The sequence below is a fragment of the Plasmodium brasilianum genome, chromosome 14 (genome assembly GCF_023973825.1).
Source record: "Plasmodium brasilianum strain Bolivian I chromosome 14, whole genome shotgun sequence".
NCBI classification, from domain to species: domain Eukaryota; phylum Apicomplexa; class Aconoidasida; order Haemosporida; family Plasmodiidae; genus Plasmodium; species Plasmodium brasilianum.
The window spans coordinates 1,048,930-1,064,964 of record NC_090127.1 but is presented as its reverse complement, the minus strand read 5'-3'; the positions used below and the strand labels follow the sequence as shown (position 1 = coordinate 1,064,964).

At 23.9% G+C, this 16,035-nt stretch overlaps 4 protein-coding genes across 4 annotated transcripts; all 4 read right to left on the bottom strand.

Moving 5' to 3' along the window:
• Positions 1 to 530: 530 nt before the first annotated feature.
• Positions 531 to 3,484, bottom strand: MKS88_005452 (ribosomal protein S5; the record flags this gene model as incomplete). Its single annotated transcript, XM_067218714.1, has 2 exons — positions 531 to 1,216; positions 1,513 to 3,484. The coding sequence occupies 2 exons, from the start codon at positions 3,482 to 3,484 to the stop codon at positions 531 to 533; spliced, it is 2,658 nt and encodes an 885-aa protein (XP_067070662.1).
• Positions 3,485 to 4,203: 719 nt separating this feature from the next.
• Positions 4,204 to 7,293, bottom strand: MKS88_005451 (uncharacterized protein; the record flags this gene model as incomplete). Its single annotated transcript, XM_067218713.1, has 1 exon — positions 4,204 to 7,293. One exon carries the CDS (start codon positions 7,291 to 7,293, stop codon positions 4,204 to 4,206), a length of 3,090 nt encoding a protein of 1,029 aa, XP_067070661.1.
• Positions 7,294 to 7,866: 573 nt separating this feature from the next.
• Positions 7,867 to 9,383, bottom strand: MKS88_005450 (GPCR-like receptor SR25; the record flags this gene model as incomplete). The annotated part of the gene is made up of 3 exons (XM_067218712.1): positions 7,867 to 7,899; positions 8,232 to 8,917; positions 9,281 to 9,383. The coding sequence occupies 3 exons, from the start codon at positions 9,381 to 9,383 to the stop codon at positions 7,867 to 7,869; spliced, it is 822 nt and encodes a 273-aa protein (XP_067070660.1).
• Positions 9,384 to 11,096: 1,713 nt separating this feature from the next.
• Positions 11,097 to 14,796, bottom strand: MKS88_005449 (cGMP-specific 3 prime; the record flags this gene model as incomplete). The annotated part of the gene is made up of 9 exons (XM_067218711.1): positions 11,097 to 11,933; positions 12,136 to 12,351; positions 12,497 to 12,769; positions 12,936 to 13,073; positions 13,239 to 13,426; positions 13,565 to 13,673; positions 13,861 to 13,891; positions 13,998 to 14,042; positions 14,573 to 14,796. 9 exons carry the CDS (start codon positions 14,794 to 14,796, stop codon positions 11,097 to 11,099), a joined length of 2,061 nt encoding a protein of 686 aa, XP_067070659.1.
• Between the last annotated feature and the right edge of the window lie 1,239 nt (positions 14,797 to 16,035).

Here is a 16,035-nt window from a genome sequence, read left to right as displayed (position 1 = left end):
TAATTTGTTTTTTGAATTAAATGTTGTAAAATTTTATCACTTTTATTTTTTCATATTTAAAAATGTTCTAATTTGTAAAAAAAAAAAAACAAAAAATAAATGCTTACATAAATCAATATATATATATATATATGAACAGGCGTATATACATTTATGCATACATATTTTTGTGTATATATGTTTTTTTTTTTTTTTTTTGTTTATGAAAATTTTCTTATCAAAAAATTATATAAAAAAAAAATAAAAAAATTTATACGTATAAAAATAAAATGAATGTATAGTATTATAAAAAAACAAAATTGGAACGAATGATATTGTAATGGAAAATTTATATTTACGTGAAAGATTCCTTTTGGAATATAAAGAAATACAAAAAAGTATAAATGCCTTATATGCAAATCATATTAGCGCCATTTTTTCCTTTTAAGAAATTATTTATATTCAAACAAGCAAAATAGTCATGTTGCGGTTTGTACTTGTACGTACATATATATATATATATTTATATACATATTTGTGTGTACTTATTTTTAGAAAACGTTGGTACGGAAAATGTTATTATCTATGTACCTCTTCAACTTCTGCAATTCGACATATTTTTGTATTGGTGTCTTCCAGGTATAAGGAGTAAAGTCTGGTCTAACTTCTTCAGGAATTTTTGAAATATTAGATCTAAAATTCTTTCTGCATACCATACTTCTTTTTTTCTGAATTCTTTGAATTTTATATTGGTATTCTTTTAAAATATTTTTAAACCAGTAATCAGGCCAATGACTGGTACAATAATGTGGTGCAAAATGACAAACATACTTTTTTCCTGTCATTTTGCATAATGTTTTAATAGATACAATTTTGTTTAAACATCTTTTTAATGCTTTTATTCTACTCATCCATTTGTTACTACCACTGAAAGAAATTTTAACATTGTCTAATCCTAATATATATCCTAACGGTAAATATTTTCTATTCATCTTTAATCCTTTTCCCAAGGGTCGAGGTATTATTTTAACATGTGAAGAATATTCTTGTCCACTAACTGGAAAATTTAAAATACAATTTTTATAATTGTAATCTATAAAATCTATATTGCTAATAGAATTCAATAAAGCACTGTTCCTAGCTTCTTTAATATTTTTTCCAAAACCTACCCCATAGCCATATACCCCCTTTCCGTTACCTATAATTATGATTATTCTTATATAATACACCCTTCCGTCTGCAAAAATTATAATTAGTGAAAAGAAATAGTTCGAGATTACTATATGTTTTAAGGAACAACAGTGCATAGAAAATTACGTACAGTATAGCTTATTATTCTAAAACTAAGAGAGTTTTACCATGTGCACAAGGAAAAAAAAAAAAAAAAAAATTAAAAGAAATTAAAAGAAATTAAAAGAAATTTTTTTTTTATTAATATAATAGATACATTCCATTGGTAGGTATATGTGAATGTATGTTTCTATATATACTTATATATATGTATGCATTCGGAATGCATAGAGAAATCTTAACCTTTAGTCATGCTCATCATCCTTTTAACTTCCAATATGGAAGACCTCATTTCATTTAATTTCAGCATTGGATCAATTGTTTCTTTTTCTCTTATATATTTATTAGTATTTTGATCATATATAGTATTTGGAATTTGTTTGTATTTGTAGTTATATGAATTGGTATTTTCATCAAAGTTGTAAGTAATTAATGATCTGTTCATGTTATATTTCTTTTCCTTTTCTAAGAATAGGTCAATGTCCATATCGTTATATTCATCGTCATTGATGTTATTGCTACCTGTTATAGTTATTGCAGACTGATTCGTATAAATCATTTTTTTTAATTCATCATCTGATATATGTTTGTTTTCTTGTAAACTATTTATTTTTTCTTCAATAGAGTTTTTTGGTTTTTCTTGAAAAAGATAAAATGGAGAAAATTCTTCATAAAAGAAAAAGTCTGTAATATTGCGACTTGCACACTTTAGCATTAAATAGGATACATACTTATCGTTTTCTGATATTTCTAAAAAATTATTATTTTTATTTCTTAACAGATATTTTTCAAAGTCTTTTACGTCCATTTTTAACCAATTCTGTAAACCTATTTTTTTTAGATTTAAAAACATCATTTTTAATTGTTCTTCTAAATCATTATCTATTTTTTTCTCTAGTAAAAATTCAATAATTGTTTTAAAATAGTAAGTTAATTTGTTAGTAGAAAAATTTATTTTGTTATCCATAACATTCGTATTATTCAATGGCAAATTGTCATATACAAAATCATTTCCTAAATTATAATATTTTTCTTTATATAAGGTTTCATTTTTATATTTTTCGTTAAGTAAAACTCGTTCTAAATGTCCCTTTATCCATTTTTGTATATACTCATCTTTAATGTTTCTGAGTTTTGATGGTAATTTACTTTTTATCTTTTTATACACATCAAGCATCCATCTATCTACGTCTGAATGCTTTTTTTCTAAACTAAAAAAATTACATAATAAATTAATAAATTTATATAATCTATCATTTTCTCCTTTTTCTGGTATCTTTTTCTTATCTACCAAGTCCCCAAATAAAATAATTAAATCATCACAGATATAATTAGTTAAGCATTCTATGGCTAGACAAAAACTTGAAGGATTGAATATAGGCAGGTTCATTTTTGTAATATTCATAAAATTGCTTTCATCAAAAGTATGATCATTGTTAATTGGATCATTGTTTATACTACTGTCGCTAGTTCCCTCCGTTTTATACTCTAAACTTTCTGACGTAGCTGTTTTATCATTACATACAGTTTGTACATCTATATCGTTTTTCTTGCTAATTCTAGATGGGGAATCTATGTTTTCGTACGGATAATTTATAAGGTTCTTTTGAGCAAATTCATAAATATCATGATTTATTTTACTATCTATATTCATAAATACATCTTCATCGAAAATACTAGCTTTGTCATTTAACTTCAACAAATTATATATTCTAATTGCCTGTTTATATTTTGATTCACTCATTTCTTCCTTTCCTTGTTCGATAGGGTGGTTTTTTCGACTTTTTTCCCCCTCATCCTTTGCTTCATTATCATTGTTCCAGTAACTTGCACCACTACTGCTGTTCCTATTGATGATGTCACTGTACCTGTTACTGTTATGATCATTGTCAATGCTGTTACCATCGCTGTGCCCATATTTATTTTTATTTTTTTTTATTTCTTCCAAAATATTTTCACTTAAAAGATACTCATCGCCATTTACTTCTTCGTATATTAACTGCCTCAAATAGTCAATCTTCTTGTGTTTAATATTTTTATTTATAGTGTTAATATTAATTTCATTGTTATATATATTATCCAGGTACTTATCTCTCAATTTTTCGTTATATATGTTCTTCAGAGTTTTATTTAAATGACTGTTATGAATACACCGAGAATTTAGTAGTAGAAATCTATCACAGTATTTTCTTTTCTTAAGTATATTTTTTATCATTTTAACGAATAGTCAAAATTAGTCATTTTTCTTTCCTTTAAAAGGGGTAGTATCATTATACAGTTGTTTATATCATATTTTCACGGTATTCATTACAAAGGGGATGTAATAAAAAAAAAAGAAGAAAGAAACTAAAAATTAAATTCTATCAAAATAAGTAATAACGTTTAAAGCAGGGAACAAAATATAAAAGGCATGATTCTTACTCATACATACCTATATATATATATATATGTACATATATTTGCGCGTGTGTGTGCTTCCATTTTTTTCATTTTTGATTGATGCATATATTAACTAACTTAAAGAAATTACAAAAAAAAAAAAAAAAACATTAAATAGATCGGTAATAAATTTACAAAAATGTACGCTAAAAAAATATGTAAAATAAAATGGGTTGCGGTACAAATAGAAAAAAAAAAAAAAAAAACGATAAAAAAGGAGATAAAAAATATAGGCTCACATTATCATATTATTTAAATCAACATTAGTATGATATTTATACACACATAAAGATTAAAGAATTTTGAATGAAAAAATAAAAAGCGAGACAGACGGCGAAACAACGAGGAACATAAAAGAATGTATTGAAATGAATATAGAATAAAACTGTGTTAAAAAATTCATTATCATTTTTACAAAGAAATACGTTAGATTCGTAATGTTAAGAAGCGTATATTTTCAAAAACCTTATTTCGTTTAAATGAAAAAGAGAATCATTAATCGTATATATCTTTTAGATAAAAAATTGGATTAGTAATCTTTTTTGTTTGAATACTTCGTTCTGCTATTGTGGAAACTTCTTCATCTTTTGCAATTTGTATTAATTTATCTTTTTTAAAAAAAGAAATAGGTGTTTGTGTTTCAACGGTTCTTTTTGTATGTAATTTTTCATAATCTAAAAATATTTTTACTTCCAACAGCTTTTTATTTTTTATCGATTCTTCAGTTTCAAATGTAGCTTCATTTTTAAATTTATAATATAAATCAAAAATATTATCATCATATATTTCTAGTATATTTTTATCATATATATTTAGATCTTTTATACAATTTTTGAGGGTATGTGATGGATTGTTATAAAATTGATGGATTATCTCAATTATTTTGTTATACGTATTTTTATTATTATTCAAATACTGTAAAATAGAAGTGCTTTTGAGAAACGACAAATTTTTAGTTTTAGTGTACGATGTTGTTAATGTATTTCCACCATTTTGTGCTTCATCATTTGCGGAGGAAAATTCATCTTTATCTACCAAATTGATTAAACACATCTCTAAATTGTTGTTAAGGTAATATAAAAATAATTTTTTCGAATATTCCATTTCATCACTACTCAAGCCGTTGTCTGAATTTTCCCTCTCTTGTGCGTCCTGTTGTTCTGTGCAACTCTGTGATGATTGACAATTCGCGAATTCATTTTTAGCCCCTTCATCAAATACATGTTCAAAAAGCTCTACTTCATTATTTTGTACTAAGTCGTGTATTATTTCTTTTTCATCATGTTCCTTTTCATTAAAATAAAAAAAATCTAATTCATAATCCGTAACATTTTTAAATATATTAAAAGTTGTTTCCTTCTTTTTTCTCTTTTCATATATGTCTTTCCTTGGGATTACTTTATCTGTATCTTCTTTTTTTTTGATATTTTCATTATATATATAACATTTATTATAGTAATTATATATAATACAATTCTCCTTATTTATATTTAAAACAGGGAGGTATTTATAAAAATGTTTTAATAGTAAATGGAACTTATGGACTAAATTCATAATTTCGTAATTTATTTTTATACAACTTTTGTAATATTTACTTAATTCTATGTAATTAAAGTATAAAGAAGGCAACGAATTGACTATATTATGACTAGCTTTACAACTACTTTCATCGAAGTTAGTACGAACATGTTTTTTGTTCCCTATATATTTTCTTAATGACTTTTTTCTTTCTTCTACTGCTTCTTCTTCTTCTTCAACTTTTCCTTCTTTTTCTTCTACTCCTACTTCTTCTTCAACTTTTCCTTCTTCTTCTTCTACTCCTACTTCTTCTTCTTTTTCTTTTTTTTCTTTTTGGTTTATATAATATATTTTAACAAATATACTAATCATTTTTTTAATGTTATTTTGTATTTTAATCATTTTGGATTTCATCCTATTTCTAGTCTTTCTTATGTACGTAAAAAGTATAAAAACGTATATATAGCAATCAAAAATGATTTCATTTGTTTGTTCTCTTTTATTTTCTATGGAATAAAAGGAGTTGTGATTTTGTTTCCCATTCGAAGGTGAAGTATTATCATCAATTTTGTTACAAGTATTCTCATTAATTCCACTTGTCACATTTTCCCCTTTTTTTTTATTCAGATCACTTGAAAGTATACTATCATTGTTGTCAATAATTTTATTAAGGCATTCATATGTGTTTGTATTAATACCTTTTCCGCGTTCGCTTGACATTATTTGCTCTTCCTTTATTTGTATATTTTTTTCTTTTGATAAAATAATTTTATTACTAAAATTTTCATCTACCTCTACATAATTTTTACTATCATTATTGATCTCCTTACATTTTGTATCATCTATTTTCAAAAAACTTTTACACATATTATCATTTGTGTCTATTATTTGATTTTCATTCTTTTGCAAACCCTTTTTTTTCTCTATGTTGTTTTCATATATGTGCTTAAAATAATTAAAAAGTGTTAGAAGCGTTACATTATATATTAAGTTAGCATATTTGTATATATTCACAAAAAATGAGATATACACATATTGAAACATTTGAATATTCAGAAGCTTTATATATTTAATGAAGTTACACAACTGGCGCTTTTCAATGTAAGGCATATTATTAAGATATATTTTTCTAATATTTTGCAGATTATTTAAAAATATAAAAAACTCAATTTTTTTATAATTTTTTTTTATGTATTTATAAATGTAAAGATATATAAATATACCCAAAGATAAGTTTAAAAAGAATTTTAAATTATTCTTTTTTACTCTTTTTTCATTTTCACATATAAACTGTCTAACTTTTTTTCTATTAATTATTTTGCGAAAAATTTTGGTGATATAAATCATTCGATTTTTTTCATTATTATGGCTACCGTTAATTTCACATAATTCGTAATAAAACCTTTTGTGAAATTTAGTATGTTCTTCGGAATGTTTTGTTTCATTTGTTTTTTTAGCTTTCCTAGTGTGTGTTTCACTATTGATACCATTATTGTTGTTGTTGCTTATATTATTTCTACTATTACTTTTTTCTCTTTTCTCCTCTCTTCTTTTTATTTCGTTTATATTAATAGCATGCTTCCTATTTTCACTACATATTCTTTTTAAATTTTCAACAAAACTATGTAAAACTTTGCAATTAAAAGAATAATTGCCTACCTTTTTATTCTCCAGGTTTTCTCCGAGATTTTCTGTTAAGTTTTCACTTTTCTGTGTGCCTTTATTTTCATCTAAATTAAATTGTTTTTTCATTTCATCATTTTGAACAATATCAAATGATCTATTTTTTATGTCATTAATGCATTTGAAAAAGAAGGTGGAATCAATAATAGTACTATTGAAATACTTCATAAAATAATATTCTGTTATCTTGTAAAAATAGTGAAGTATTTCAGTTGTGTATGAAAAATTATTTACATGTTTATAATTACTGCTTAAAATAACCTGTGCATACTTGTTAATTTTTTTATTTAGTTCTTTAATAGTATATAATTTTTCATGATTTATTAGCGCATAGTATTCAAGATTATAAATTAAAAACGCGGCCTCTACCTTTGGCAAGTCCATCTTGCAATAATTGCGTTTTTGTAGTATTTTAATGTCCTACAAGTGTACATGCGTATATGCACATATATATATATATATATATATATATATACATAATAATAATACAATTCAATATTTAGAAATGTGACATTGTAATTATTCTATATTACTATAAAATTATATTTTTATTAAGTAATATAATGACCAATTTCAAAAAGAACTATTTTGCTAAGTTCTCTTATATTATTTAAGGATACACAATTCCTCTTGGAAAGGAATGACTTAATTTACGCATGTGCTCAACTATATATCCATTTATACATCTATACTTATATATACCCTTATATATACATATACATAAATGTACGTGTGAATATACCAAATATGCAAAATTACTTGAGCACACTTTACGAAGAGGAATGTAAAATACAACTGTGTTTCTCAATTAACTATCATTATGATAGTGTGTATATTTAGTACTACAAACATGTATATTTATGTGCATGTGGGTATATGTCTGTGTGTATTTTTTTTTTCGTTTTTCCCAATTTTTGTCTTATTTTTGTGTTTAAAAGATTTTATTTTGTCATTTTATTATTTTGCCTTAATTTGTTTATCATAATAACACTTAAAAAATAAAAAAAAAGTACAAAACATTAAAAAATGAAAAAATGTCAAACTTTAATAAATAACTGATTTTTTTTTATGTAGGTTAAAGATATAAAAAAAAACCATAACATGATTTGGAAATTTACAAATTTATCTTTTATAGAATAACTAAAAACAGAAATATAAAAGATAACGGAAGAAATAAAAATAACAAATAAATAAATTATGGCCCAAACATAATTATAGGATAATTTGGTTACACTATAATAACATGGTTTATTTATTTCTAATACATACGTAATTTCTAAAATGGTATATAAAATTAAACAAAGAAATATAAGAGCACATACTATTTGATTCAAATTATATAGTCCTTTATTATATAACGAAACATTTTTATAAATAGCATAACTTAATAACAATATTTGATAAAAATAATTTAAAAAAAAAAGCAACTTCTTTTTCCCTGTTCTAAATTCTATGTTCAATTTTATGTAATTCGAAATATAAAAGGAATCTGTATATTTACTCATAAATACATTAAAATTAATAATTGCCCAGTACAAACTGATAAATGTATTTTCTGATAATATATAATTTTCTAAATTGTCAATTTTACATGTTCTTATTGTATATATATTAATTAAATTATTATTGAATATTCTTATTCCATATAAAAAACTTAAAAAGCATAAAAAGTATATTAAATAATAACATAATATCCACATACTATAATAACAAACTCTTGAATTGCTTATACTGTATAAGTATCTTATCCTTAATTTATTATACTTTTTCTCTCTTTCACTTTCATCGCTACTCTCATCTTTCTCATTATTACTAAACTCATTCATGTCTACATTTATTAAATCATCATTTATGTCACTTGTTTCATTCTTCTTGTTATTTAAATTATTTATATTTTCTTTGTAATTCATATTTAATAATAAAAACATACTGTTCAAGATGGTTAAAACGCATAGTAGTTCCCATTTTACCTGACCTGACCCTGCGCAGCTAGTGTAAAATTTTAACCCTTCAATGGGGACAAATAAAAAAAAAAATTAATAATAATATTGATGTAAGTGCTCAAATGCTTTCACATGTAAATGAATAAACCACCGAATTGACAAACGACTTGAGATGAATGAACAAAAGCATAATTACACAAATGGATAAATAAACCATGGAATGAACCTTGAATTGGTTCTAATCGTGATACATAATAGCATTACACATATGGTAAAAATGATTCACCTTTGAGTAAATGCAAATATCCATGTTACTAAGTATATACATACAAACAGGTACATATATATATATATATATATATACATATATGCATAAGCAATGGAATAAGCTTTTATATGTAGTCGCGCACTCAACTATTTTAACTAACAATCATTCCTGTTTAATGCTGTGAAAACAGTGTGAATCCCCGTAAATAATATAAAAAAAAAAATAGGCAAAATAGTAATCTTCAATTTATGCCTTTTAGCCATATGAGAACCTTTTTTTGGATTTCAGAAAATATATACCTACGTTTATGATAGACCACAATGATACAGTTTTATAAGAAAAAAAAACTATATACAGTTTTATTTCAAGATTCGTCTAAAACGTACATTTATAAATATATGAGCAAAAAAAAAAAATATATATACATATATAATATATATATGTATAATATGGAATAATTTAACAAACTATAAACATAATAAAGGAGAAGAAAAAATAACAAGCAAAAATGTTAAAAATTGCATATTACAAAAAAAAATTATAGAAGTTTTTATGCTTTTAAAAATAAAAATGCCATAAAATAAATTTCGTAAAAAATTTATTTACTGTGCCATTTTTTTCTAAGTATAAGCATTAAAGAAATTTTGAACAAAAAAATTTTCACGTATAATTCAAAAGTAGAGGCGAAAAATTCGTACAATTACATGTGATGTGTCAAAACATTCAATTTACGTGCATATATATATACGTATAAATATATATATTTATATTTATGAATAAATATATGATACATGTATAAAGAGTATATTCAATCAAAGGAATATATTTTTTTTTTTTTTGCATTAGAATTCTTAAATTGCTGATAATATATATTAAAATATTTAATGAGTTATTGTTCCTAAAAGAGCTGAAAATAGTGTAATACTTTTTCTTAAAATTAAGTTGTTTTTTTGTTTGTTCTTTTTCTTTGAAACGTGTTTCAATTATAATTCATAGTTTAAATGTTTGAACCATAAATGCAAATTATATAAATATCCATCACAGCGTACTTCTTGACATAATTCAAAAATGGGGAATTTTATATATATTTTATGGAGTAAAAAATGCCGTACCCTTATTTTTACTTAATTTGTAAAGCATTCTTGCGTGATATTAGTACATTTAGAAAAACAAATAAAATGCGAAATTTATATATTAAAATTCTTTTCTGTTTAAACATTCCATAATAAAATTTTAAAAAACACATTTTAAGACTATAAATTACCTTTTTTTCGCTTCAATTTTTAATCCTTGTATTATATAAAATAACATATATATATAAAATAAAAATATATATTAAACGTTTCAAATATATCAAAATTAAAGGTAAAATGAAAAAAAAAAAAAAAAAATATTATGTCATTTACATTTAAAAAGTTGGAGAAGGATAATATTAGAAAGAAAAACAGTATTAATCTGTGAAGATGAAGTTTAATCTGAAATTAAAAAAGGATTTAAAAGAAAAAGAATTGTACATATATATAAGTACATATAGGCAATCATGTTACAATTTAAAGGAGGAGAAAAAAAAAAAAAAGGAAATTGCATATCCACTGTTTTTTGTTCACATCTTTTAAATTTAGAGCTATTGAGAAGGTTCCTATTTTTTTTAAACGATTTCATAATGATCATGAAAAAAAAGACAAAAAACAGAAAAAACAGAAAAAACAGAAAAGTAAATTAAATCAAAATAAAACAGACAAAATAATTTTATATAGCACACATTAAAGAAAAATAAAAGAACCTAAAACATACTAGTTTGTGTGCTTGTTTTTCTAGTGATGTTATAGTATGTATTATTTTTGCACAAACGTACACTGTAGATGTTTGTAAATAAACATATATTAACGTTATAAGTAGATTTATAAGATTATATTTTTGCGAATATTAAATATAGCATAAAAAATATAATATATATATATAAGTGTGTAGTATAATCAAGAATTATATTTACATTTCTGCAGTTGATAAATGGTTAAATTTGGTTTATAGGGAGTTTTCCATGAATCGGGAATATTATTTAACAGTTCACTTAAATATTTTTTTTTTCTTGTATCGCTTTTTTCTATTTTTGTCCATTTAGAATAATTTCTTTTAACTTTGTCCATCATAACTTGTGTAATGGTGCTTCTGTCAAGAGTTTTAAGAGAAGTTATTAAAGGATAAACTAATTCTTTTAGAAATGTTCTTTGAATTTGTATAAAATTATTATGAGAATTCCTATCAAATAGGGGGTTAATTTGATATCCTCTTTCCAATTGTTCATCTCCCTCATAATAAAATTCATTTACTAATCTTTTAACCCATAAATAATGCTCCCCCCAGTCAACACAATTATGAGATAAGTCAGCAGCTTTTATAATCATCTTTAAACATAAAATAATATTTTTTTCTATGTATGATTTGGTTTTAATAGACTTAATCCGAAATTGAGCTAATATTTTTATATGCTTACTCATATCAGTTGCTAAGATTAGTTCAATTATTTGTTGCCTCAGGTTTAATAGACTTTTTGAATCCTCTTTTTTAAAAATGTTATTTTCTTCTTTAAGTAATATATGAAATAAAAAAGAACAGTGATAATTCTCTAAAATTGATTTATCATTATAAATTACGCTCAAAAAGTTTGAGCAGTTTTTAAGAAAAATATTTGTTCTCCCAAAGTGTCCTATATCGTGGCCCAAAGCAGCTACCAAAAAAGCAGCCATTTCGTTATCTCGTAATATATTCGCTGTGTCCAAATTATTGATTAGAATATTACAGTGTTGTGTTACCTGAAATAGAAGTAATGATATATAAGATAAATAAGCAGATTAAGGAGAATATCGAAATATACCATTGTGTGCATGTTGTTTCTTAAATGAAAAGGAATAATCCAAAAAAAAAAAAAAAAAAAAAAAGAAGAAAAAAAGAAATAATCGCACTAAATAACTTTCTTCTCCTGTATAAAGGATTTAAAAAATATTATTATCATACCATAGCTGCATGAATACAATTATGATAAGGAACATTGTTATATCCCCTTTTCATTTCATAAAGCAGTGAATATAATGTTTCATTTGGTATGTTTTCGCTAGCCGTGTAATATTTGTGTAATAAATATTTTCCTATATGAATAAAAATATCTTCATTAGGTGCGCCTGTGTTTAGAAATTTTGTGTTGCATATGTCTATATCTAATTCTTCAGGATGCTTAAAAAAAAAAAAAAAAAAAAAATGAAAAAATATATTGTAAACACAATTTTTCTTATTTGTTCTAAGTAGATTATGCATTATAAAGTTGCACATAAAATAAAAGAAATATTACGCATCATTTTATTTCTATTTTTTTATATACCATGTTTATGTCAAAGTTACTTATGAAACTTTTATGCTCGCCCTTTTTTGAAGAAGCTTTAGATTGTAAATCTAATTTACCCTTAGACCGTACTTCTGATAATGATTCAATCATCGATTCTGTTTCCGATTCTTCCTTAAATTCTTCAGCACATTCTTCTTTACATTCCTCCGTTCCTTCTACGGTTCCTTCCTCCTTATATGTTCCCTTATGAATTAATCTCTGTTTAATCTTCTTAATATCCATCATATACCCATATATATGATTATAATTCTGAAGAAAAGGAAAAATAGAAGGTACATTATATAGCGTATCAAAATGAAGTTAGTGAAGATCAATTCTTTCCTTGGTGTGTGTCATATACAATTAATACAGAAAGTCTACATAAGCATGTATATATACATATATATGTATATGTTTTTATTTCTTTTTTTCTAACTTTTTTGTTTATGGTTTTCAAATCAGGAGAGAACAAATTATCCTCCTTTAGAATATTTAAAATTTTTTCTAAATTATTGACGATACAAATATTTTTTTCTCTTGGACTTGTATTTAAATTGTAATAATCTCCAATGGACTAAAAAATGAATTAAGAATATGATTATTAAGAAGTTTTCTTTTTTTTTCCGTTGACAATTGCACTCTTCAAATGATAAGTATGAATATATATGTATATATATATATATATATATATATATATAAGATAAACAAGTATCGAAAAAAAAAACAAAAAAAAACATACGTCGTTAATTATGTTGTAAATTTCTTCAATATTAGTCACTGATGACCTTTCCTTCTGTTCCCTTAGGTTTATCTTTAATTTAATAATCTGTTTTGATTGTTTATTCCAATTATGAAAAGCTAATCTTCTTTGAATTTCAATGATGTATCTTATTATAAATATAAAAATACTACCTACAAATGATGACGCTATCATAAATATACTTAAAAATGACATAAAAATCGGAAATAGGTGTGTCTTTCTCATTAATTCGGTATGCTTATACATATACATACACATATATATAATGATACTACTTTTTTTTATTTCTCTGGTATATTTTTTACATACTTGTCTGTTAGGATATAATTCTTCACTGTAATAATGTAGTAAACGGAAAAAATTGCTATCTTCATCATGAAGAACAACACGTCGAAAATGTAGGAGTAACATATTCTGACACAAATATATGCATAAACACATGAATGGACGTATGCCTCTATGGGTACACATATTTTTATTTAGAATGGGGAAAGTGCAACTTTGTTCTATTTCTTCACACAGAAAGTTGAATAAGATAATATCTATTATATTTTATCTTTTATATTTCATATGTTATCTTCTTTTTTTTTTTTCCCCGTACCTGCATGGTATTACTGTTATCAAATAGAAAACTGGAAGGTATCCAAAAAAGCATAATACAATATTTATTTTATTATGGACGTATGTTGCGTATAAAAAATTATTAACATTCACAACGGTTGGTAGATGATCCTTAACATCAGTAAATAATATAAATATCCATGAACACCATAGGACGAATATCTACCAAGGAAGAATTAAAAAAGTGCAATATAATATGAATCTCCATGATATGAATAAATGACTGTTATTTTCAACTCTTTTTTTTCATTTTCATTTCCCCTTTTCTTACCAAAATAGTATAGAAGATAAATAGTATCCCTCTAATATTTTTAAACTTTTCTATATAGTGTGTATAGTGTAATATTAGCATAAGTATTATATTAAGCGCAGCAAAAGTATGTAAAAATACGAATGTCAAATTTAGGATAGACAATAAATCTATAAAAAAAAAAAAGAAAAGAAAACGATTGCATAGAGAGCACGATATATTGTCCCGAGGTATACACGTATGTGCATATTCATTCATTTACTTTATTATATGTAGCACAGTATTGAATGTATATGTGTATGTACTTGTCTATGTACATGCGTACATATATTTATACTTATGCAACATTATTCCTTTTTATTTTTTCCTTTTAAATGTTCTGCATTTAGTAAGTTCCTTTAATATACCGTTTATCTTCCCAACGATTAAACAAATAGAGTACATAAATAAGAGGGAGCTTAAATGAGAAATCAAAATAAAAAGTTTTTTCTTATAAATATTATCATATAGATTAATAAAGTATATGAACTCTTCTTCATTATCTTTAAATTTCAAAGGCCAGAATTTGATGACCCTTTCTTCTTCATTGCTAGGATAAGAGAAAAGAGAGAAAGCTTTTCTAAATGCATCATTTTTATTACATTTTTCTTTACTATGATCTATCATGTTTTTAAAAAAGTGTTTCAAGAATTTGGAATACAAAACAACAGAAATTAAAAGGGCGGTAAAAAAAATTAAATAAATTTTCAGACACCCCAAATGCTAGAACAAAAAACCAAAAACATAAGCAAAGAAAAAAAAAATAAAATAAAATAAAATATAAAATAAAATGCTGAGAGTAAAACATTAAATAAAGTACAAAATTTTTCTTATGCCCTTAATCACCCTTTAAGTATGTAAGCTTAAAATTCTATAATTGTTTTGGTAAAGAAGACAACTTGATAAATAAATGTCTATGAGTACTTGTGCTTTTACTCACATATGAACAAAACTCAGGAAAAAAGAAAATTTTCACTATTTTTCAACATGGTTAGTATTTATCAATGATATTTTCATTTTGCATGAAACGCAGCAGATGGTTTGATTATTTCTTCAAAAATAATTCTCTTAAAATGTAAATTTTTCCTTTTGAAAATAAAATATATAGAAATATAAGGAAAATGTAACACTGCAAATATTTACTAATGTATGGGCGTGTGTGTATATGTGTGTGTATGTGTGTGTGTACGTGTGTGTGTACGTGTGTGTGTATGTTTGTATATATTGTATGTATATATATATGTATATGCATAAAGCGTAAGAAGCTATTTCATACAAATTGATTATCTTTTTTTTTTGCATATTTATGAAAAAAAATATATCAAAATTTAAACATTTACATGTAAGAATGTATATATTCTTATAAGGGACATTATTGTTAAAAAAACATGCAACTATATTTTGAGTAGTGTTTTCGATTGTTGCAAATAATAAATTGTGAGATTACTTCGTAAATATATTGTAAAATTAAATTAGAAGGTAATTTATTTTTGAACTTTATAAAACTCCATATACTTAATTTGTTAGAAGACCAAAAAAATTATTAAGTCATAATTAAGAAATAATATAATAAATCTGTAAGAGGGGGCTATTTCTTATTTAAATTTTTACATAATCGTTTTTTCATTTTTTATTCCAATTAAAAACAGTGCAGTAGATTTATTCATACATGTACATATAAAACATAAATTTGCGTATTATTTTGAAAAAGAAAAAAAGAAAAAAAAAAATTGTAATTTTACCCCGTTTTCCTTCATTCCATTATATTTCATTAATATGTAGTGAAATTGAATATCTATATTCTACAACTTATGTTATGCATTATTTCTTAGTATATATGAATATTTGAACTTTATAAACTCATTT